Source organism: Meles meles, chromosome 16 (assembly GCF_922984935.1).
Source record: "Meles meles chromosome 16, mMelMel3.1 paternal haplotype, whole genome shotgun sequence".
Taxonomy (NCBI): Eukaryota; Metazoa; Chordata; class Mammalia; order Carnivora; family Mustelidae; genus Meles; species Meles meles.
In genome coordinates, this window is record NC_060081.1 from 25,298,990 (window position 1) to 25,324,387 (window position 25,398).

Below are 25,398 nucleotides of genomic sequence, written 5' to 3' on the forward strand. Positions count from 1 at the left end.
AGTAAGATTTCCCAATTATTTTGTTAATCTTAAAAATTCTAATTGTACTTCCTGTTTATTTTCATTGAGCAAATGATGCTTGTTGGGGAGTAGACAATAATTGCACTGCATTTAACTTCTCAGCTCTCTTAAAAGGGAGCATTGTTAACTGAATGATAGATTTTATCTGTTCTGCTTAGTTAAGATGCAGATATTAATGTCATACCTTTTCTCTCTGGTTTTCTCTGAGTTTAGCATGAAAGAGTAAGTTTCTGACATTGTCCCTTCAGTTTAATTGAAGGGCTCTTGCAAACTGCCCTAACCTTGGAATACAGATACAACGTCTGCTTGTTCAGAAACCTCTGAAGTAGCTCAGAATGTTCGTCAGAGCATTAATATCCTGCTCACTCCTAGTTGCATGTATTGTATTTCTTTACATTGAGCTTTATCCCACCGAAGGTCGTATATGATCTTTCACTGGTGCCCCATCTCTATTGTGATTTGTTTATACACACCAGAGAGTGGATTATAGTTTGAGTTGGATGTTTATAGCCAGGCAATTTTATTTCAGAAAAGTAAGTGACTGAAAAGTGTAGATACTTCTCTTTTGGTAACATCTTTTCATTCACTGACAGTTATTGTGAACAAGTGAAATAAAACTGTTAATCAGTCAAACAAATGTTGCTTAGTTTACTTGTTAGATACCTGTATATTTGAAAATTGTATGTTTTTGTATAAGTCCTGTCGTAGCCAAATAATTTGATCTCCTAATTTTAGAATTATAGGCTATATTCACTTTAATGCTATTGTGTTGAAATGTTAACCATTGTAACCACCCACTTATAGATTAAAGATTGCTTTAAAATGCATCTTTTGCTCCCCTCAATTTAAATTATACCTATGGTTTATTTGGACTTTACCACACATTTTGCAATTGATTTTGAAACTGGTATCATCTTTTGACAAACAAATTCAGAAGAACTACTTCTCATTTTTATTGGCATGAAAATAATTTATTGACTTTAGAGAGCTAGTATGCAAAGTAATTTTAGGGGCACCTGGGTGGCTCAGTTGGTTAAGCCACTGCCTTTGGCTCAGGTCATGATCCTAATAGCCCTGGGATCGAGACCTACATTGAGTCCCACATCCCTGCTCTTCAGGGAGCCTGCTTCTGCCTCTCCCCCTGCTTGTGCACTCGCTCTCTCTCTCTGTTAAATAAATAAATAAAATCTTTAAAAAAAAAAAAAAAAAGAAAGAAAGAAAACAAAAGTAATTTTAGAAGGAAGTCCTTTCAGGTACCAGCCACGTGGCTTAAGTAGATTTTCCAAAACTGTGACTTTGTTTTTATCAAGATGAGGAGTGTGACTATCTGTTGTTTTGGTCAGTGTATGTGTCTCTGGAGAGTGCTGTGGTGGGTGAACATGAAAACAAACACATATGTGGCTTTGAGGCTTTGCTCTAGGGGGTTTTCCTCCTTTTTGACATTTCAGAATAGTATCATCTCATTTTTTGCTTTTTTTCCCTTTGTAGATGCATATACTATTTTCCTGAAGGCACAAAAGCAAAACGTTATCTTTAACAGTGAGACTTACAGCAATCTTATAAAATTATTGTTGGAGAAGGATAGTTTCATAGAAGCAGTGCAAGTGAAAGAATTGTAAGTATTTGTCCATTTATTGAACCTGTCATTTAAAAAAGTATCACCTATCATTAGGATTTTCCTAATGATTTGTTGTAGTAGCAGCTGCTTAATTATCCTCAACTACACGCAAAAATCCTATGAAATGGTTTTCTAATTTTTTTTTTTTTAGAGCACGAGCAGGGGGAGGGGCAGAGGAGGAGGGAGAAGCAGACTCTCTGCTGAGCAGGGAGCCTGACATGGGGCTTGAGCCCAGAATCCTGAGATCATGACCTGAGCCAAAGGCAGATGCTCAACCATCTGAGCCACCTAGGCACCCCTGGTTTTCTAATTTTATGGGCTTTTTTTTAACCTATAAAAAAATAAGTTTTACTGGCCTTCCACAGTGCAGTACATTTTCTTCCCCTAATAAAGCTTACCACTCATTTATGAAGTCCATATACTGAAAAATAATATTTTTCCCTTTATCATACTCTGTTTCTTATTCAGCGTCTAGCTCTCTGAGCCTTTTGTGGTGGAAGGAGCCTAATAAAGTGAAAATAGCCCAAGGGCTTTGAACTTAAGGCAGGGATTCGAATCTTACTTGAAGTTTCTATTGGAGAAATTATCCCCTCTGTGAACCTCATTTCTTCTTATGATGATGAGTGGATGATAATAAGACTTACATGAAAGATCCCTTTTAGGTGTTGAAGAACACAGAGTGAAGTAGAGTAAAATATAGGTGCTCAACACATTTTAAATGACTTTTCTTTTTAACTTTCTGTTGTGTTTTTTATTTGATTTTGAATTTAAAAAAAAAATCTGTTGGGTGGTTGTGGTAGGGGTTTTGTCCCTCTGGCTAGCTCCTTAGAGTAAAATTAATCAGAACAAGAAAGTTTTCATACCTGGTGTGTCAGTTAATGGATTCTGTTGTCTTATCCCGAAGGAGTTATCATGAAAGTTGACTTACTAACCAGAGAAGGCTTAGAATGAAGTAGAGCACAGTGACCCGCTCTGTGATGTAGACCTGTCTTGGTAATGTGTTACTAGCCTTATTTTCAATGGCAAAGATCAGTCTTTCCTAGTGTATTGCAAGTCCTGAAATGATCTCTCTGGGCCAACTTTGACCTTCAGAGCTTCTAAGTCACAGTACTTTTGAAATATTAGAATCCTGACTAGATAGTGGATGCTTGCCATTCTTGCAGTTTGCTGGAAGATCTGCTCTTAATACCAGTGTTATGTTAAAGTTATGCACCATTGGGCCATATTTACTGCTTGTGTTTCATTATATTTTGAAAAAAGTATATGACTGTACTTGTCTGTGGAAATACATATAAACACATGGACAGTGTATGGACAGTGTATAGATCCATCTGTATACAAGTACAGCATGTATGTAGACACATATGCATATCGTCTGTATACCTATGGTCTTGAATCATCTTATATGTCCTATAGCAAGGACGGTCACATGAAGGCTTCTCAAATGTAAGTCTTCCATGTATTCTGTATCTCATTTGTGTGTTTACTCAGTTGCTAATTAAATTACGTATCTCTAAAATACCCAAGAGATGCTAAATTAGTGACTTAGAAAATTTGACATTGAACAGCGTACCATCATCTGTAATCATTGGAGTCATCAAGGAGGTGGGAGTTTTTCCTAAAATTACTTTTCTCGGGAAATTATTGCCTAAACCCTTCTCCTAACACTACTTGTAGTAATCAAAGGCATTCTAAAGCAACAGTGATTTGGGAGAAGCAGGGACAGAGAAAAGAGGAGGCTCTTGTGTTGAGAACTGGGTGTAATTAAGTGAGGGGATGGAAGCAGAGAAGGAAGTTTTTTAAAAATTTTTTAATCCCGAGGTTGATCCTGAAATACTTCCCCAAAATATAGATGACCTTTTTTTCCCCCCATTTTAATTGGGCTTGTCCTAGAACACCAAGCCACACATTCTTTTCTTTCCCTTTTTTTTTTTTTTTTTTCGGAGCCTCACATTCTTATAGCTTGAAAAGATTCCCCACAGCCCAACCCAAAGGTTTTGATTCATTTGATCTGGTGTGGGGCCCAGGGATCTGCATTTAATAAATACCCAAGTGATTCAATAATTGTATGTTGTAAACATTTTGATCAGATACCATTAATGGTGAATTGTACCAAAGTAGCATACATTAAGTATATTTTATTTTATTTTTTTTTAAGATTTTTTATTTATTTATTTGACAGAGAGAGATCACAAGTAGATACAGAGGCAGGCACAGAGAGAGAGAGAGAGGGAAGCAGGCTCCCTGCTGAGCAGAGAGCCCGATGCGGGACTCAATCCCAGGACCCCGAGATCATGACCTGAGTCGAAGGCAGAGGCTCAACCCACTGAGCCACCCAGGCGCCCCATTAAGTATATTTTAAAACATACTCATAAAATAGAAATTTTTCAGAGGATAGTAAGATTTAAAAACAGAAGCTTCAACATTTTCTTGCCTTACCCTAGTGTTCTTGCATTGTGCATACCTTTCACTGAGGATGGCTCACTGACGGGTGGTTTTTCAAACTACAGTTGCAACCAGCACGTGGGTCACAGAATCTCTTTAGTGGATTAGATTTTTTAAAAATATTTTATTTATTTATTTATTTGACAGAGAGAGAGAGTTAACAAGTAGGCAGAGAAGCAGGCAGAGAGAGGAGGAAGCAGGCTCCCTGCTAAGCAGAGAGCCTAATGTGGGGCTTGATCCCAGGATCCTGAGATACTGACCTGAGCCGAAGGCAGAGGCTTAACCCACTGAGCCACTCAGGTGCCCCAGAACCAACATTTTTAAAAATAGAATAGAAAATATCAAAGCACTTCATATGGTAAAGATTGTTTTGTGAGTTGTATTGGTGTTTGCACTGATAGGTAGTGTGAAACGTTTCTTCTGTGTGTGACTGTGGATCTTGATCACACAAGTGGGAAAGCTACTGATCTGGATGTTTGCAAGCACTGCCCTTCCATTTCCCCTTCTGTCTGTGGTGTGTGAAATGTAGCTTGATTTTTCTTTCCCTCCTCCTCTAGATCTTCATGAAGCCTTTCTGTACTCTTGAGGGCACTTCTATCTTAATTACATTATTCTTCCAGGAGTATTTTGTGGCTGCCTTTCACTTGTAGCTGGGTCTGCCTAAGAAAATCCTGGATGCAAAGCCTTACCATGCCTGTAGGCACCTCACTGGGGATTAGATGCACATGCTTTCCCTTGAACCAGAAAAATGTTACATCTAACTGTGAAAAACTGTATCTTGGTAAAGTGCCTGGGTGGCTCAGTGGGTTGAGCATCCGAGTCTTGATTTCAGCCCAGGTCATGATCTCAGGGTTTTGAGATCAAGCCCTGTGTTGGGCCCTGCACTCAGCATGGGGTCTGTTTGAGGTGTTGCGTGTGCGCGGGCACAGGCGCTCTCTCTCTCTCTCTCTCCTCCTCTCCGTCAAAGAGATAAATCTTAAAAAATGTATCTTGGGTTAGATCTACACTGGGTTATTTTGAAAGTGACTCTTGGCTAGAAATTCAGAAGTGGTAGTTGAAGTTCAAGTTTCTAACTAACAGGTCATCTCTTCTTCCAGTTGTATATCCGTTCTCTGAGTAAAAGAGAATTTTGCTTTTTTTAGTGGCCATGTTTATTATAATATGGTGTGACCACATGAGTCACTATAGCGAGTAGCATTACCCCCCTCAAATTTCGGCCCTCTACTGTCAGTCCACAGAGAGCAGTCTGTTGTTTTAGTCCGCTGTTTTTACCTGCATGATGCTCAGTCTTAAGAGCAATAGTTTTCTCTACAAACTAAAGAACGCAATCTTTGTTTTTGTTCTACCTTCACTGTCTCTGATTTGTTGGTTAAAATGAAGCACCCTTACTTAGGAGAGTTTCATCAACGAGAATAATTAAACATTTCTCACAAGTTATGGAACCTCAAAAGTAAGAGTAACCGCAGCCTTTAAAAGATTAGCCAGGGGCGCCTGGGTGGCTCAGTGGGTTTAAGCCTCTGCCTTCGGCTCAGGGCATGATCCCAGGGTCCTGGGATCGAGCCCCACATCGGGCTCTCTGATCAGCAGGGAGTCTGCTTCCCTCTCTCTCTCTCTGCCTGCCTCTCTGCCTACTTGTGATCTCTCTCTGTCAAATAAATAAATAAAATCTTTAAAAAAAGAAAGAAGGATTAGCCAACTCTTTCATTTTTACAGTTAGTTACATTTCCTCGTGTTTCAAAATCAAAATTTAGATATAGTGAATTCTTTTGAGGGAGGGGAACTGCTTATTCGAAGAAGAGCAGTAAAGGAGATTATTATTTTAGATCTCTGATAACACTAAACTGTATTTTTAGGAAATTACAATTTCTATTACTCCATCACAGTCGCTGCATGTGGCCAGCGACTACCCTGCCGGACAACATGGATAATGAATATTCCCTTCGCCACAGGAAGTTTAATTTGACAGCTCTGGACTAGATATTTTTTTTCCTTATAAAAGGACACATCCATAGTATGGGTCAGAAGCAGAAACTTCTTTTATTGTTCAACACAGAGATCTCTGCCAGTAACTTTTTGTAGTTTTTCTCCTTTTTCAGTTTGGAATATATTTTGGTTTTGATTGGTCAGTTTGTGCATATATAAGATATAGTGTTCAGGGGCGCCTGGGTGGCTCAGTGGGTTAAAGCCTCTGTCTTCAGCTCAGGTCATGATCCCAGGTCCTGGGATCGAGCCCCGCATTGGGCTCTCTGCTCAGCAGTGAGCTTGCTTCCTCCTCACTCTTTGCCTGCTTCTCTGTCTACTTGTGATCTCTGTCTGTCAAATAAAAAAAAAAATTAAAAAAATTAAAAAAAAAAGATATAGTGTTCTGTATATAATACTGAATACTGGGGAGAGTTTCTGTCTTCCTGTTAATTCCTGCTTTTGTATTTGTATTGAATGGGCAGCTTAGATCATGGAAAGAAAATGTTCTGTGTTTTTAAAAGGTGAACGGTTCACACCGTTAGTCAAAAGGGAGGTTTTGTTACTGCATGGTTTCAATGAATTTTAGGTAATATTTACATGTAAATATGGTATAATATATGTAATAATGTTGGCTTAAGAAGTGAGCTTAATTTTAATAGTGTCTTCTGTTTACTTAATCATGCTTAAGATTGAGAAAGTAAATCCTTTATTTTATGCAGTTTATAGTCTCATGCACGGGTTGTTGATTTAAGAGCTTTGACAGATGGGACAAAGGAAAAAAAGTCAAACTGAGCAATGGGTGCTTTGGTGGAATTAAGAGGATTGGGGCGGGCGGGTAAGAAAATCCTGTGCCCGGGGACTGCAGGGGTGAATTCTGAGGCTGGAAGTGACTGAGCAGATGGGCACGTCACAGTGTCTTTGGAGGATTTTCTTGGGATTGATGAGAATAATTTAGCAGTGACCCTGCTTTTCTCACAATCTCCTCGGCTTAGATGTTCATGTCGGCAGGCCGAGGTTGTTGGCAGCAGGATCATCGCTGAGCTTGATAAGGCAAATGGCGGCAATTGCTTTTGCTCCTTGTGACCTGTGGAGATTTCCTAATCGGGAGATGAACCCTGGGGGCATTAAGGATGCCGAAATTTCATCACAGGACATGTGCAAACAGTGTAGCGAACAGAAGTCATCTCAGGCTAGGGTTGTTTTTTAATCATGTAGGTTTTAGCCATTAGTAAACCGAGTTTTGCTCTCGAGTTTTAAGGAGTTGGGGGTTTTGTTTCAAATGAAATGGCTGGGACAAGATTGTTGTGTGAGATCTTTAATTTTAAGGTAACAATGGTTTTAGTTCTGCACTACGCTTGCTCACCTTTAAAAACTGTATGTAGCTAGATGACAGAAATTTGAAAATTAATCAACCAAATGATACGGTGTTAGTTAGTAATATGCTTTCGTTTATATTTAAAATATATCGTGCTGAAAATAAATGTTCATTTTTGTTGCTGAAAGAATAGTTTTACGTTTTATAATTATGGTGAATGTAGAGAAAAGAGGAAAAAGTATCCAGCTTAGGATACAGCAGAACAATGCAGGGCACGCAGTTATTTTATCATCTAATATGTCAGCATTCAAGAATCTGAACCGATTGTTTAAAAAAAATCTTGTACTTTGTTTCTTTTGTTGCTCATTTCCAACTTTGTCATCTGTCAGAATGCAAAAAAAAATTATCCTTCTATAACCATTGACAGGATAACACAAAAGCTGTCTCCAGGTCGATATTTTGCAGCAATATTTTTAACATACGAACAGTAGTTTTTATAATTTCACCTTGGTGCTCAACCATTTATTATCGTATCAGAAGCATGTCAGTAATTCCTTTCTAAATGTCTGCTTCTTTTAGCGCTGAGACCCACATCAAGGGCTTCACACTGAACGATGCTGCCAACAGCCTCCTCATCATAACGCAAGTTAGGCGGGATTATTTGAAAGGTATGTCACAATGCTTGACCTTTACGTCACATTAATGCCTCTGCAGATTTTTCTTGTAACGCCCTTCGAATACTTGGATAAAGGAGTCCATTTAGCAAATTACCTGCTTATCAAGAGCCTTTTGTGGTAGCTGAGAGACGTAAATTACTGTACATGCATTTATAATACAGCTTGAATATGAATGTACTTGTCATTTGACCACTTAGTCCAGTTTCCATTCCATTTAACACAAGATGGGTTTTCTTAAGATGAATCACAGCTCTTCAGACATGCAAAATTTGTGTTCCAGAACGAGAGAAAGTACAGGCTTTCAAGTGCGTTAAAATTCACAGCACAAGTCATTTTGCTTTGGAAATTAACATACTTTAGAGCATCTGAAACAATTCCCAGCAGTTGTTTCTTGCATATTGTGTTGGTTGTGTGTGAGATAGCAAATGAGTTAAATTGAGTGTTAAATGTGTGGGATTGTGCACCAAATGATTATAATATTGATTTTTAAAACTTAATCTAATACTTTTTCAATAGTTCATAATACCAACAGCAATAAAATACAGTGTTTGTTTGGAGTTTGGAGTTTAGCGTTTTTCAATTAATGTTAAGAAGATAACCAAAGAAAGCTGCAGAGATGACTTCGGGGAGGACTGGGAAGGGGGCCATTTGTTCGGTGGAGGGTATTTGTGGATCCGAGATCTTAGGAGTGAGCTCCCAAGGGGAAAGATGATGACTCTCTTAAATTTAGGTAAGCATCGTTTCTCCTTAGGCTTTACATTTGAATTTTAATCAATAGAGTAAAACTGTTAAAACCACAGTGTTGCCAGTACAACAAAAACCGTGCAGAAAATCTTGAAGGGAAAAGCTAACTATCTCCTTTCTTCCTTGGACTTTAATAATGATGTTATTCCTCATCTGGCATGTTTATAAAATAATTTCACATCCCTGAGAGGAAGTTGCTAATTGTGCACCTTTACTGTTACCTATAATACCTAAATTTGCCGGTCTTCAGAGGTCCTCCTAATTGATTAGGACTGAGTATATAAGTCGTGGTTTCTCTTTTTGCAATATTTCTACCTCAGCACTCCCCAAGCAGGGCCAGTCCATCCAGACAGCCCTTTTGGGCAGAGCTTATTACTAAAACTTTAAAAGCTTTCATCTTAATTTTTATTTAAAAAAAAAAAAGCCTTTTTGTCAAGTTGATACTTTATTTGGAAATTATAAACAATTTTAAAACATTGAAAATTTAAACTTGTTCCCCATATAAAGAAGCTTGTATTTCTATAGACATGGAAATAAAGATCCACTTTTTTTTCATTTCAAGGGATTAATTTTTGAGCTGAATCTGAACTGAATTTGTTTAACTTGACTACTGTCCTTCACTTGTAGAAGATGGTGCCCTGTGGAAACTACTAGAAACTTTATGATGTGATTGATTTCACATCTATTCTTCTCAGCTGTTGAGTTCAGCCAGAGGTTGGCTGAGAGCTGGAGCAGGAGCCGTGACGCTGGCACTGCGCCTCACCGACCGTTAACGTAGGGACCGTCGGCAAGGATGGAAATGCTGTTGGCAGTCTCTGGCTCCTCTTGCTCCATGGCTGACTAGAGTTCCCATTTTGTGAAATCCTCTTCTCCTTTCCAGGTTTCTTTTTCCCCGTCCCATCTAAAACGAAAATAAAGCCAGTTCCATCTTAACGTGATTTTATAAGCAAATCCTGTTCTAGAATGTGAATAGCTGATTTGTGGCACCTTTGCAACATAATCAGTATTACTAGGAAATTAAGGTGACTGTGAAAAAGACTCCGGGTGTACCTTAGGTCCTAAACTATTCAGAAGACAAGTCCTGTTACGGGAATTTGATTTAGGTTCTAAGGTCCCATGTTCCCTTTCGGGTAGACGTAAAATGATCAACCGTCCCAGTCCTTCTCTCTCTCACTTACACGTATGCCTGTAGATGCAGGCTCTAGGGTACTGGATTCTTGGGTTCGTGTCTAGCAGTATGACCTTGGGCAAATTACTGAAACTTTCTCAGTTTCTTACCTACAGAATCGGTACTTACCTCAGAAGGGTCCTTGTGAGTGTAGCTGCTTACTACTGTGTCTGCACGTAGTAGATGTTCAGCAAAGGCGGAAGAGGTCCAGTGGATGCTGGTTACTATCGTCACAGTCGTTACCTTATTTTTGTCACTCTTTTAATTGCAGTGGTGAGAAGATCCTTCCTAGTGGATAGAACTCTTGGCTAAAGGAATGTTTTTAAGTTGATTATCTGTGTATGACTACCAGTTAAGAAGATTTTATCAAGGTTTTTAATAAAAATAATAAAAGTAACATTTTTGTTTCTTAGATACACATGTGTATTTATAAAATTTTGGTGAATGTACCTCTTAAACTACATCTTTTTTCTCTTTTCCCACTTGAGAATCGCTGATTTAGATTGTAGATATGGAGTATTTAAAAATTATTGACTCAGTAATAAACACAATGCATTGTTTGTTACTGTAGCACTTTTAATAGACTGCTTAATTATTACCCTTCCCCCATTTCTTGTGTAGAAGATAGATTGTTCTCATTTGGGAGCTGCCTTCAGAGTCTTAGTGTTTTCTAGGTTACATTGCTTTAATTTTGAAAAAGCCATGAAGTCTTTTTTGGTAGCCGTAGTGGTGGTTATTATTCTGAGTATTAAATTTTCCCTCCAGTCTGCCACTTTATCTTTAATGTAATGATTTCGTTTCACTGGCACAGGAGTCCCTAAAGTGAAAGGATATTCCATATTTATCCATAATCAGGTACTTATTTAAAAAAAAAAAAACAAACCTGTGGCTGTACCCATGGGAATCTGATGATCTTTGTTTTCTTTGAAAAAAGTGCATGCAAATACCTACTAAGTGTTCAGTCATGTAAAATGAATTTGATAGTGTGGTAGTTGAATGGCCCGGTTTGGCTGCTGTTGCCTAATCTATCCTGTTTAGACTAGAAAGGACATTATTTTCAAGGAAGAATCTCTGGGATATTAGAAGATTTTGATAATCACGTAATCTTTGAATGTTATAAAATCTGGGAAAGTATGAATGTGGTAGAAGTTACAATATTTTGAGAGACTCTAATTTTTAAGATTCTGATTTATATTTTTCTGAGTTTGCCAATTTCCTTGAAATCAGCCACTGAATGTTATCCTGAAGGGAACCCACCTTCTGTCAGTAGCATTTTATTTTCTCTCTGATTTATTTAAAGAAGAAATTCTCTGGTCTCTGATATTTTATAGTCAAATCATTATTTTTTTTTTAGTTTTTCCATAAAGTATTAATATTTTCTGTAATCTAGGATAAATTATTCATAGCTTTTTGTGTGTAGCCATTTGGTGTTCATATTTAAGAGCTGGTTTTCAAAATGCATTAGGCAGTACAGTTCATAAAAGAAAAACTCTGTCGCCTGCTCTTCTTTGTAGAGGCTCTAACAACACTAAAAGCAGCCTTGGATCTGGAGCAGATACCTTCTAGGCTGGCAGTGACCCGCCTTATTCAGGCATGTGCCTTGAAGGGTGATGTAGAAAGCATTCAGGCGATTCAGAAGATGGTAGATGGACTCGAACATTCAATTGGACTTTCAAATATGGTTTTCATCAATAACGTTGCTTTGGCACAAATAAAGAAGTGAGTATTTTCAACTTTTCCTTCGTCGGATACGAAGGAGCATTATCTCAAATACCACCTTTTAAAACCTTTCTTAGGTTGTTAGAAACCATATCAATTGCAGAGGAAATAACTGATGCCAGTTGCTGGTTGTTCTCTAACTATTAGGGAATAATTATATGTTGCGAAATGTGTTTTAGCTTTAAATTAGACCTTCGAATGACATTTATCAAAATTTTAAATCCATGAAACTTTTTCCATGGTTGATAACTTTTCTCACTCATACGTGCCAGGCCCCTTTTGTTGAATACTGACACAGATGTGGAAAATGAGTTCATTTCATTGTCAGCAACACTTGAGGGTGACGCTATACCAGAACATTGTGGAAGCAGAGGGACACACAGGCTTGTTAAAAATGTGCATGTCTGTTTTCCCCACCGCCCTACCCTTCCCCTCCTGTCAACACACACCCATAAAAAGGAGGTGTTTAGAGGTGATTCTCTTACCACCATCTCTAGATTTCTTGCGTAGACTTTCACTGTATAGAAATAAATAAATACTTGATTTTTATTAGCCTGGCTAACAGAGTACATTGCCCAAGGTAAAGATTCGTGGGATGATTATGAAATTGATACTCTTCATGATTTTAGGTGTTCTTTAGTAGTTAACCTCACATGCAGTTAATGGGTTTGATCATTAAAATTTATTACTGTTTGTTTTTGCGGGGGGTTTCGTTTGTTCCCATTCCTCTGGGCTGAGAAGTTTTATTTCTTTCCCTTTTAAAACTGTTTCCCTCCAGATAGAACTTTAAATTTTCCCTTAATAAGAAAATATAGATCTGTTAAGCCAGAAGATCAAGGAAGTTATCCAATTTAAGATCTGGATGAATTTTAGAATGTTATCATATTAAACAGTTTTATATGATATAGAGAATGTGTTTTTATTCACTATTAAATAATTATCTCACTAAAACCCATAAGAAAAATGTTAAAAACAGGATATTCATTTTTTTTATTAGAGAATTCTTATGTGTTAGGTAAGAATTCCAAAAAAATTGATTATTTGGCTTCAGAGTGGCATATCATAACTGTAAAGTATGGATCAAGGAGTACCTTAGCCAGAAACCTAATCATGCAGATCATTTTTATCATAACTTGTTACATAAGGCTATGTCATTGATTTTTTTTTAATGTAAATTGTAAAGATACTTTTTTCTGAGAATTTTAGTGTAAATTGGTTATTTTTCAAATGTTATGTGATAACCAACAAAAACAAATTGATGTGACTGTGGTTGAAAGACCTGAAAGTAGACCTTTGAAGACATCATTAGCATCTTTAGGAATCCTGAGGTGTTATACGTGATCTTCACCTCATGCAGTAGGGAGCAGTTGTAGATCATAAAGCCAAAGTTATAGTACTTAAATAAGTTTTCATTTTATACCCAAAGAGCTGCAAAATCAAATTAGATATTTAGGCTGTTTTCTTAAGTTATTGTCATTGATTCTTCTATATGTTAAGTGTTTAGTCTTGTCTTCAGAGCCGTGTTTTACCAAATGTCGCTATTTCAGTTATTGTAACATGAACTGCCTAGTGATTATCTTTGCCACCTCCATGTGATTGATTCCAATTTCATAGTGGTTTTTATCTGGTTAGTGGTATTTATAGGGAATCTCAAAGTAAGTTCTCATACTAAAAGTGCCTGCAATATTAATACAAAAGCAGAGACTTTTTTTTTTTTTTTTTTTTTTTTTACAATATATGTTACTCTGTCTTGCAGCAATAACATAGATGTTGCAATAGAAAACATTGAGAGTATGCTTACTTCAGAGAATCAAACTGTGGAACCCCAGTACTTTGGCTTGGCATACTTATTCAGAAAATTAATAGAGGAGCAGTTGGAGCCAGCAGTTGAAAAGAGTAAGTGAGCTGTTCTTGCTAAAGTACACAGAAGCACATTTTCTCTCTGGTGAGGCTGGACCTGATGTCTTTTGTGGATGAGTTAAAAGCTTTCTCTTACCTGTTACTTTTTCAGTAAGCATCATGGCAGAGAGACTGGCCAATCAGTTTGCAGTTTACAAACCTGTCACTGATCTTTTCCTTCAGCTTCTGGAATCAGGCAAGGTGGATGATGCCAGAGCTCTCCTACAGGTAATGACTCACCACACCTGGAGCAGTGGGGCTTGGAGCTTGTGAGAAGTAAATTGAGAAATCACTAGACCTAGGTGTGGGGTAGGATGCATGGTGCTTCCAGTACATTTATGTGCAGTGTGGATCACAGCCTCGTGACAAGGACTGGATTGTAAGTAAAGATGCCAGTCCAGGCTAGAAACGCCCTGAGGTTTAAAGGGGAGTGAGGGAAGATGTGTTTTGCTGGCAGATTTAAAGACAAATGTTTCTGTGCAGATAGGTAACGCAAAACCATTCCTTTGGTTTCCTACTTTAATTTTCTAATGCTCTAAAGACCGATCATCACCATGGCAACACAGTTTGCAAACAAAAAGTAGGAAATGTTTGCTTTTCAAGTACGGCTTCTCACTTGAATACTCAAACATTCTTAGTGCCTTATTCAAGGTTTATTAAGAGTTGAATTTGCTTTCTATTCACTTGTGTGTCACAGACACATTAAATGACAAATGCAGGTCTCTGTGGCCCACACTCTCAGTTAAATTAGCAATCTTCAGGGAAGGAGACAACTGCATTCATGCCATTTTAACAGCACTAAATATAAAGCTGTGCCAAGTGCCGGCAGAACGGTGGGTGATCGGAGCTGCCATTGGCAGTGTACACAAACAGGCACCGCTGGGGAGCCCTTCCCAGCAGGTGGCAGTCAAACAGTCACCGTGATCCCGCCAGCGGCTGTGTTTGTGTAGACTCCCTGTGTCAGATTGAGGCCTGGGACCAATTTCTGATAGTAAATAGTATTAGATTCAGTTCCATTTTTATGATCTGCGAAGCACATTCAGTGGGAGGGAGAGAGGGTGAAACTGCACCCCTGTGCTGGAGCTCTGGTTTCGATCCTTAAAGATCATCTAGTTGGACAGAACCCAAACCATTTTTAAAAGGAGTTCTTGAGAAGTTTCTCTGTGTGAACAGTTTTGTAAACGGTGGAAATCGGCACTTGCATCTAAGGCTTTTTCACTTTTTGTTCCTGGACAATGTAGAGAAACTCCAGCTAATTGGGAATGTTCTTGTCTGGCTTGATTTGATTTCTTTTTTTTTTTCCTTCCTTCATCTCCCTCCCTTCACCACCCCCCCCTTTTTTTTTAACAGAAAAGGCAGTTTATCTTATAGAGGGATTCTAGGAATCTTTTCCATTGTCTTACCTTGCTGCCTTTAATGTTGGAGGTTGCATCTGAAACAAATAAACTCTGAGGCCTTATCTTGGTGTGTACATTTCTAAGTGTGCCTACTAGGGGCTGTACATCTCTCTTTATACACGTGATCATCCTCGTTCCATTTTAACACACTATTTTCATGGTTCTTTAGAAAGCGGCGCTTGATGGTTCATCTGCCAGCTTGTCTTGAACCATCATCATCGGGGGCGCTGGCTAGAGTGCATGCTGACAGCCTCAGCTGGGAGGCAGTGGGGCTTCTGCCTTGTCCCTCGGAGTCGCACTCACACAGCGGCCTGTCAGGGGCTCCCAGTGACAGCTGTGTGTTGATGCGGCAGCCGCGGTCTTTTCGTTGTCATCCCTTCAGTAGACGGAGGCTTCAGCTGATAAACCCTTTACCCATCCTTTACCTGCTTGTCAAACAGTAAAAGATTATTCTTGCTGCAGCAAAGAATACTTTATTCACAGATGTCGAAAACATCAGTTTATAATGTAAATGTTCTGTGTGTCCCCAAAAGTTCTTTTTATACTATTCGTTTTAGTATTGACAATGTTTTAAAGCTTTGAAAGCACTATGTGCTTTGAGAAACTTAAAAGAATGACAACTGTGATGAGTGTAAACTAAAATATTGTCTTGCCATATTTGATTTCACTATAGCATCTAAGATTGGATAGACACTTGATTTATCTGGTCTGTCATATAAACTTTTTTTTTTTTTAGTTTAACTTTTGTCTCTTTCTCAAGCGCTGGCTGTCTGTTGCAATGAAAGCCTTTTATAAAATAGAGAGATTGAAATCAGTCCTTTTGTATGCATAAGTGTAGGTAATTATACTTTAAAGAGAACTTGCTTTGTACATTTTAATTTTTATAAAGAAACGAGCAGTTATCTCCCTGACACCTTATTAAATGTATAATTAACCTTATGATCCCTAGCTCACTTGTGAATGCTTGGCAGAATAATTGGAGAGGAATAGTGCTTCTTTTTTTCCCTCTTTCTTTGCAGTCCTAAACCTTATTCTGTGGTTGTTGAAGCATTAGTTTAATTTTTCCCTTTTCTTTTTAAACAAACTTTATACTCGCAGCACCAAGGGCGACATAATTCACAAAAGCTCAGTGTACCTCACGTTTGTTTTCTGTTTTCTTACCGTACAAAAACCGGTTGACGATTAGGCTTTCCCATTGGTAATGATACATTACTGTATTATTGTGAACTTTGTTAATTGGAAATATTCACCTTGGTCTACTTGTTTATCAAAAACGTTCATTGACTGAATGTTGTTTCAATTTTTAGAGATGTGGTGCGATTGCTGAACAAACTTCAATCTTCTTGGTGTTCTGTATGAGGAGCTCTCAGAGACCAGGAAAGGTACTGTGCTTGACTTACTGGCAGATCAGGGATGCTAGAAGCCAGTCGTGTTCAGGGTACTGAATTTCACCTAAGAGCTTTGGTTCAGTGCCATACCTAAAAACACTATAGAGACTGAAGATTCTGCTTGTCTCTGTTTTCTGTAGATCTGATTTTACCTATTGAGTACCACAAACCCCATTCTTAGTTTATTTGGAAACATACAAAGTTTCAAACAGAGTGCCAGTTGTAATGTTTTATGTGAAACATTTAGGTTTCCAGTCTGAGAGGTCTAATTCTCCTTAATTTCCCCCACACTAGCACACTGGTGTGTGTATGTGTGTTTTATTTACCTAATTGAACTTTTTATCTCTGACTCATATTTATTTACAGCAAGCAGCTTTTCAAAGAGACTGTTTTTTTTTATTTGGGATTATAAAGTATAAGAATTCTAAAAAGCACTTGTCACTCTGCATATAGGCATAGGCCTACTGACTTGCTGGGAAGATGGGAAGGGAGCGTACAGTAATATATCTACTGAGAACATTCCTCCCAGGAGACTTAATTGTAGGAAGTCCTGGAAAGATGCGGGTCCACTTATATAGATTGACTGAATAAATGTGTAAAAAGTGAATTAGAATTTTTAAAAAATTGCAGTTACAGTGTCTAGCTGTTTGACAGAATAAGCAAGCCAGATGTTTCTTTCGTGAGATGGGAACATGGCGTAAAGGTTTATGAAATCCATCCTTGATTTATCCGACAGCATCATGTGTTTGGTTATCACTAGGATGTGGCAGGTCTGTATTCACTACCGGAAGTAAATCCATTGTTGTGTCCAGATGACCTCTGAAAGTCATGGAGTAAATATTCCAGTGAGATCTGGAAATCCTCTGTTTGTATATACAAAGCAGGGAGAACTTCAGAATGTTTGACCCAGTTCTTCACATTTTATTTAAAAATCTTGCCACCTGAAGATACAGTTAATGTCTCTTTCTACTCTTTGGAATCTTGTAACTTCCTTGGTAAGATTGCCAATTGACAAAAGATATTTCGGAAAAATATTTATGGAAGTGTGAATGGAATTCATTAACTTTGGGAAAATGTTTGTTTTAGCTGTAAATTATTAAATGAATAGCAAATACTAAGATATACAGAAGGGAAAAAAGTTTATTAAATTCAGTAGATGGTTGTGTTGTAATTGTGAAGATTTCCTAATATAATATCCACATATCAGTGTTTTATTCTTCTTTCAAGTTGTGGTAACATTTCCTATATTTAATTTCCTAGGCATCAACTCTGAAATCTTTATTAGAATTGATTCCTGAATTAATTGAAAAGGAAGAAGCATACACTTCGGTCATGAAAAGCTATGGTAATAAGTTTAATCTGACTTTTATTTAAGTGATTTAGATATTTGTAGTATAGTCAACTAAGTCTTCCGCTCAAAGACAGTAATGCTAAATATCAGATAACTATGATACAAATAATCGATTTAGCTTTAGAAAATGTTTTAAAACTGTATTTAAGAAAAATACGTAATTATGCATATAACTTTAACATAAAGAAGTATCACTGAGCATCTTCAGTGGGGCCCATCTATGTTGAATCGGACCCCAGGCTCCCGGGAAGACTTGGAGGTCCCCTTGGGCATATATACCGGGGAAGCAATCCAGGCTGCCCACGGCCACCTGAAACACAACATGAAATAGTGCATATCTGAGACTGTCATGTGACTTGCCTTCTTGCTCCTTCAGTACCCTCCCAACCTGCCTACACTTTTGAAATAACAGACCCCTTAATTAAAAAGCAGGCCCCAAGATTTTACTTTAAATCACACTTGAAATTCCAGTCTTTAAGCAGTTTGTACCCTGACTGCCAGCTCATCACACATAAAAGGAAACCAGGCTGAAGTTTGCTCAGTAATCAAGATAAATGGAAGCATTTCACTTCCTACTTATGATCATCTGTCCGTCCGCCACTCACTGATTTGCTCACATGAGGCAAGGGATAAACGAAGTATTTCTTTGTTAATTTTGTTATTGTCAGGACAGCAAACTACAATAGGAATTAGTAACTTGGTTCTCCTTCTTCCATCCTTACGAAGGGACAGTGATATATTTCAAAACAGAGGCAATAATTGTAAAATTTCTCAAAGTTCCATTAGGGGGTTTGGGAGATGTTAAATAATGAGTAAATAACCACGAAATAGTGTCAAAACAGTATAAAACTGCTAACTAAGTTGTATAATCCCACTTGGGAATTGGGATGGGGAGGAGCAAGGAGACCATGAAGGTGCAGGAAAGGTTTTGGCCCTTACAGGGACCAGTTTTCCTATAGACAGGAAATTGACTTCACCCAAACAGCAGAGATCTGTTGAAGTCCAGTGAGAACTGATGAGGCATCCATGCTTGCTCCCTTTTGGGAGATCTTGGCTCCTTGGATTGATCCTTGGATTGACTTCTATTGCATCCATCCTGGGAGCTCACCCTGGTGCTGCTGGAGTTGGGATTGGTCCTACATCACTGTTGTAGTGTAGGGGATTGTTGGGTGCTTAGATGTTGACAATTGAATGCGAAATTAAAGAGTTGAACTACCAGCAGTAATTGCTAGTAGAGCCCTTGTAATCTCAATGGTAAACCTGGAAGTGAAATTTCTATACGGCAGCCACGACCCGGAGAGCCAGCTGAATTTAGCCCCTGGGCTCCTTCATCAGTCATTGAAGTGAAATAAATATTAGCACAACTTGTTAATGTTAGGTAGATGTGTATAGTTTTCTTATGCAGATAATGTATTTAGAATATTTTTTGTTACGGTAGCCAAATACATTCCTCATATTTGCTTATTTTACAGTAGAATATACTGCCAGTCTTTTTGGTGTTGTTTAGTTGATGATCTGTATCTCAATGGAGGTCTAGATTTCCACATAATTTATAAGACCGTCACCACAACAGTCCTTGAATCAGCTTGATTTCAAGTGTGGTTTTAAGCAGAAGAGAGGGTTGAATGGTGTGTGTTTACTCCGTGATTGAGGACTTTGGTTTGTGGTCACTTTAACTATTATGGCTCTTTTAATAGCCTTATTTGTCATCTTCCTTCTTTTTCATCCTGAATAATGCTGAATGAGAGATGTGGGGAGGAGTGAGGGAGCTGGTAGACTCTGGATGTGGCTTTTTGCTGAAAGTAGTTAAGTATTCATTTGTCTTGGAATAAAGGGATTCAGGAGTCCCTGAATGGCTAACTGTTGTTGGGAAAAGAGGAAGGTATTTATAGTGATTTATCTGTGATTAATATCTTTTTTCCAGTCTCAGACAAGGATGTTGTATCTGCTAAAGCGCTGTATGAACATCTGATGGCAAGGAATGTAAAATTGAACAATCTGTTTCTAAAGCGTTACGCATTTTTGCTGAAGAATGCTGGAGAGCCTGTCCCCTTCACCGAACCCCCTGTGAGTATTTCTTAATTAAGGGCGGCGCGGGGGGAAGATAACTCTGCAGATTCATGTATGCTTCCTATTAATGTGTTAAAAAAAAACCCAAACAACAAGTTGAATACTTAATTATATAAGGATTAGATCTCTGTGAAGAAGCCTCAGAGAAGGGCTTCAGGAACTGAGCAGTGGGCCGGCAGGTTTGGCTGTGGGAGGACATGGTCCCGTGGGGCTGAGGTTTGAAATACAAGGTCAGTCTCGGACCTTCAGCTATAGGTATGGATTTATCAAATGTCCTTGGGGCAGTTCTCTCATCATTTCAACTTGAAATAGGGTTTAATGGCCTGGCCTGTATTTCAATAGCCAAGCTCATTGTCTCCCCATGAATTACTTGTTCATTTTATGCAAGTTGGTTTTTATTCCTTCATCGAGGAAGGGTTGTTCTATTTTTTTAATTGAGGTAGAATTGACATAACCTTATAATAGTTTCAGGTGTACAGTGTGATGATTCCATATTTGTGTATATGGCAAAAGGATCACCACAGTAAATCCGTTAACATCCATCACCACACGTTACGGATTTTTTTCTTGTGATGAGAACATTCAAGATCCACTCTCCCAGCTACTTTCCCATATGCAATACAGTGTTATTGACTAGAGCTATCGTACTGCATATTACATCCCAATGACTTAATCATTTTATAACTGGAAATTTGTACCTCTTGACTCCCTCCGTCCCTTTCGCCCCACCTGAGGCAACCCCCAGTCTATTCTCTACCACCTGTGAGCTTGGGGCTTTTTGTTTATTTGATTTTTGATTTTTGTTTTATTTAGATTCCACGTAAATGAGATATATGATATTGGTCTTTTTGTGTGTGATTTATTCCATTTTGCTATAAGTCTTCAAGGACTATCCATGTTGTTGCAGGTGGCAAGATTTTAAGTTTTTTTATGGCTGAATAATATTCTGTGGGTGTATCATATCATGTTCTCTTTATCCATTCATCCAGTGATGCACACTTCAATTGTTTCCATGTCTTGGCTACTGTAAATAATACTGCAGTAAACATGGAGGGTGTGTGTTGCTAAATAAGTGTTTTAATTTCAATTTGGTGTTTTTGGTTTCTTTTCGTGGCTATCCATTAGTGGACTTGCTGGATCATGTGCTATTTCCATTTTTTAGTTTTTTGAGGAACCTCCGTACTGTTTACACAGTGGCTGCACTTCACATTCCCACCAACGGTGCGGGAGGGTTCCCTTTTCTCCACATCCTTGCCAGCACTTGTTATTTCTTACCTTTTGTATCCTAGCCATTCTGATAGGTACGAGGTGCTACCTACCTTGCTGTGGTTTTGATTTGTATTTCTGTGGTAAGGAGTGGTGTTGAGCATCTTTTCATGTATCTCTTTGCCATCTGGATGTCTTCCAGGGAAAAATGTCTCTTCAGATCCTCTGCCCATTTTTAATCAGTTGCCCAGGAAATTTTGTTTTGTTTTGTTCTATTTTAATAAGAGAAATCATTCATGCAAAATTCGTTTTTATTGTGTCACTAAGCTGCAAGTCAGAACACGTTTATTCAAGCCTCCCATAGCCAGGCGTAAAGGCCTGCCCGCACATGCGCACACAGAGCAGAGGCTCTTGGTAAAGCTTTCACTCTGGACTTGCGGCCCTTCAACTCGTGACTTCATGAACAGAAAGGAGTGCTGAGGCTTGAGGGGAGAGCAGTTGCCACGGTCCTGGCGGTCTTCGCTATCATTTTACAGCACTTCCTGACATTTGAGGGCTTTGTTTTGTTTTATATGACTTTCGAGTTTTTTCCCATGAGTTCTCACTGGTAACTGTACCTGTAACTTCCCTCCCTTTTTGTCTCCTTAACAGGAAAGCTTTGAATTTTATGCAAAGCAGTTGAAGGAATCAAGGGAAAACCCTTTGTGAAACAAGCAGGCACTACTTTATTTGGTGCGTATTGTGATCAGTGTCTAAAATGCTATTTTTTAAATACATTTGAGAGGACAGAATAAATAAATGAAAAGTTACTTTGTGTATTTTTTTTATTCATAATGTATATATGTCCAACACTTTATTAACAAGAGCTGTGTGCAGTTTAGTCACTAGAGTTTTTAGGGTTTCACCTACAGCATAAATCTACAGCATTTTTTTCACAGCTTCTGATGTTTGAAGCTGTAAGTTTTCAGGGTTCTTCTCCCAGTGACTCTTCAGGTCCCCTGTTCTGTTTTGTTCATTATTTTCATAAAAATGTTATTCCTTTATTTAAGACTTTCTTGTTAATATTATTTATCTGAAAACTGTGGACCTAGACAAATGATGCTCAGTGAGCTTTCTAAGGCTTTACAGTTCCATGATAGGAATTCTCTTCATGTGTGAAACCCTGCATAATATTCCAGTTTTGTAAATTGCTGGCACTGGCAGGCATATTGTAAGTCCTCACACCTAACACTCATTTTCCGGTGAGAAACAGAAACTCAGAGACTGTCGCTTGCCCTTGGTCAGGGTGCTCTTTGCCAACGCCTGGATGCTCCCCGCCGTGCTTTCTCTTCTCCCACGGAGGCTTCTGAGAGGCTCTGTTCATAGACATCTCTAGGACTGCGTCCTAGCCGTGACATTGATCCTGAAGCAGAGAGCAGTGCATTTCCTTTTGTCTCGGTTTCAGGTTGTCGGCACAAGTACACCCTACACCAGGCTCTTGTTACTTCATACTTACCCTTTGAATGTGTGATCTTATATATGAAGGAAATGGTGGTTTGTATTCAGCTTTATCAAAGCTATTCCCAAATTGGCTTTCATGCCTATTAATATCTGTATTATCTGTTGTTACTATAAAAGAATTCAGGCTGGGTTGTGAAACACTTTACCATTACAAAAGTATCTTAATATGTAACAGTGACCTAGTTGAGGATTAGGTAATTAATTATCCAAAACGTTGAAAATGTTTTATTTGAGGTTTATCCTCATTTTGGTGTTTTCCTTATCCATTTGAAATCAGTGGTTCCCACTATTCCCATGAGGGGAGACCTTGCCTTGCGGGAAGTAAGCTGGCCTCGTGCTGGCTGTGCTGCTGACCTGAGTTGGGCACCCACCCGTCCTTCATCTGGAGCCTGCAGGTGGCATGAAAGGGAGGGGTTGATGGAGCGAAGCCAAGAAGTAAACGTCATGGTGGGATTGGCCATGCTTTCCTTTATTCCTACACATCCATTAGGAATGTGTAGTTAGACCTAAGGGTTCAGAGGCCTTGGCCAGTGCCAAGTCCCAGCCTAGAGGACTTAGTGAAGCTCTCCTTTGTTTGCTCCCCAGGGGCAGAAACTGGAGCTATTCTGTATGTACCTGTATTGTCTGGTTGGCCATGAGCCTCACTCCCATTAGTGATTCCACTGAAGCAGGCCTTATTTTAGTTAGTGGAGCAACATTTTATTGATGTTCATTGGAAGAGGTCTCTCAGAGGAGGTGTAACCTTGGGGTATACCTTGGACTTCCCCATTTTGTCTCCTCCAGAGACTGTACAGTCTTATTCGCATGAAGTGACTCTAAGCCAGCCTTCTATATTGATGCTGGTAAAATGCAAGGTGTAGTGCAGAGGAAACTAAGTACAAACCCCTCATCTAGCATTCTGAAGGGCACGACTGGCTTCCCCTTTTGAATTTAAATATTTGCAATGTAATTGTATATTCTAGGTGGGCTAAGAAAGGCTTTCTAAATATCTGATAGCCAAATGAAACAAATAGAAACAGAGAACAAACACAATTATAGCACTCAATAATATGTTTTAGACTAAAATTATTATAAGCAAACAGCTCTTAAAAAAGTAAATGTCATTGTAAACTTTTGGAAAGTATGTTTTACATGTGACTGTATGTTCATGTGTTTGAACCTAATATAATTTTAATGTGAAATGCTTTGAATAAATTATACTCCAAAAACCTGTAAGCTTCTTCATTTTTAGGCTTATCGAATTTTTGCGTAATCACTTTTATCATTGCAAGGACTTTAGTGTTAAAATTTTGAGTTAAGGGGCGCCTGGGTGGCTCAGTGGGTTAAACCTCTGCCTTCCGCTCAGGGCATGATCTCAGGGTCCTGGGATCGAGCCCCACATCAGGCTCTCTGCTCAGTGGGGAGCCTGCTTCCTCCTCTCTCTCTGCCTGCCTCTCTACCTCCTTGTGGTCTCTGTCTGTCAAATAAATAAAATCTTTTAAAAAAATTTTTTTTTGAGTTAAAAATTGTGTGGTTGGGGCACCTGGGTGGCTCAGTGGGTTAAGCCTCCTTCAGCTCAGGTCATGATCTCAGGGTCCTGGGATCGAGCCCCACATCAGGCTCTCTGCTCAGCAGGGAGCCTGCTTCCTCCTCTCTCTCTGCCTGCCTCTCTGCTTACTCGTGATCTCTCTCTGTCAAATAAATAAATCTTTAAAAAAAAAAAAATTGTGTGGTAGCCTCTCTTGCGGCCAGAATTTCTTTGCTAAATGGTGTAGTTTGTGTGTGGAGAACCGACAGTATCACAGCTTCTCTGTTACAAGGACAAGCAGATACTTAATTTGAGATCCCTGAGGTACAATGTTGGCGAGAATTAATTAGTAGAGGAGGATATATGGTAAATGGACACTGAAAATGAAGGGGGTTTTATCTGTATTAAGTGTCAGAAGGAGCATTCGACAGCTGCACAGAGCTGTCCCTGGCATACTCCCCATTCCCCCTTGCCTTATCCTCTTGTTCCTTCCTGGGGATTGGGGGTGAGATTGTGGTGGCCAGCATGGGGGGGATGCTACTCCCTGCGGTTCTTAGCCCTAGCCTCTTGTCTCTCCAGGACTCACACGGCCACTTAAAAGAGCAGGTACCCCACAGCTTGTGAACTCCACAGGGCCTGGTTCTTTGGTTCTTTGTGTCACGTCTGTCAGCCCAGACCTTGCACAGTCCTGGCTGCAGGGCCCCTGTGTGCTGTTGTCAGTTCTGTGAGTTCTGCGGGGCTAACCATGGGCACCCGCTACTGAGCATCAGGCACCCCTCTTCCCTCACATTCGAGTTGAGAAACATCCAGGCTTACAGCAGTTAATTTCCCCACAGTGATCGGAATCAACATTGATTTATCACATGGCTAGGGCTCTAACTTCCCCCAAAACAATCCAGTTAAATTTTAAATTCAGTTAAAAACCCAGCTAAAGCATGGATCACTGGGTGTGGTGCATAAACAATGAATTATGTTACGCTGAAAAAAAATACCAAAAAAAATCCAGTTAAAAGCCTGGGTGGCTCAGTGGTTTGAGCCGCTGCCTTCGGCTCGGGTCGTGATCTCGGGATCCTGGGATCGAGTCCTGCGTCGGGCTCTCTGCTTGGCGGGGAGCCTGCTTCCTTCTCACTCTCTCTGCCTGCCTCTCTGCCTACTTGTGATCTCTCTCTGTCAAATAAATAAATAAAATCTTTAAAAAAAAAAAAAAGTCAAATTAGAACCTCTGAACTGTTTGGGTATTTCTCTAGGAAAGCAAGCTTTCACATTAAAACAAATGTTTCCAGTCCGGACAGCCTTACATTGTAAGGTTTTCTTTCATTTAGTCAAATACCCAGTGCCTGGCATAAATGCTAAGATTTGTGAATTCCAGTAAATTATTAAGCAAGCTTTATATTGCAAATTGTTCTTCCCT

The 25,398-nt window shown here is 39.0% G+C and overlaps 1 protein-coding gene across 2 annotated transcripts in view; it reads left to right on the forward strand.

The window, feature by feature from the left end:
- The window catches only part of LRPPRC (leucine rich pentatricopeptide repeat containing), a 103,493-nt gene extending 79,737 nt beyond the window's left edge, over positions 1–23,756 (forward strand). Inside the window, exons 30-39 of one of the 2 annotated variants that reach the window (XM_045980926.1) lie at positions 1,510–1,636; positions 7,941–8,029; positions 11,465–11,669; positions 13,426–13,565; positions 13,681–13,796; positions 16,273–16,347; positions 17,614–17,698; positions 19,629–19,771; positions 21,632–21,712; positions 22,265–23,754. In XM_045980926.1, the coding sequence (XP_045836882.1) occupies positions 1,510–1,636; positions 7,941–8,029; positions 11,465–11,669; positions 13,426–13,565; positions 13,681–13,796; positions 16,273–16,347; positions 17,614–17,698; positions 19,629–19,771; positions 21,632–21,688 (1,037 nt within the window). In that variant the 3' untranslated portion in view covers positions 21,689–21,712; positions 22,265–23,754. Of the gene's footprint in view, positions 1–1,509; positions 1,637–7,940; positions 8,030–11,464; positions 11,670–13,425; positions 13,566–13,680; positions 13,797–16,272; positions 16,348–17,613; positions 17,699–19,628; positions 19,772–21,631 lie in introns of both variants that reach the window. The other variant, XM_045980925.1, reaches the window with a different exon arrangement.
- Positions 23,757–25,398: the final 1,642 nt, after the last annotated feature.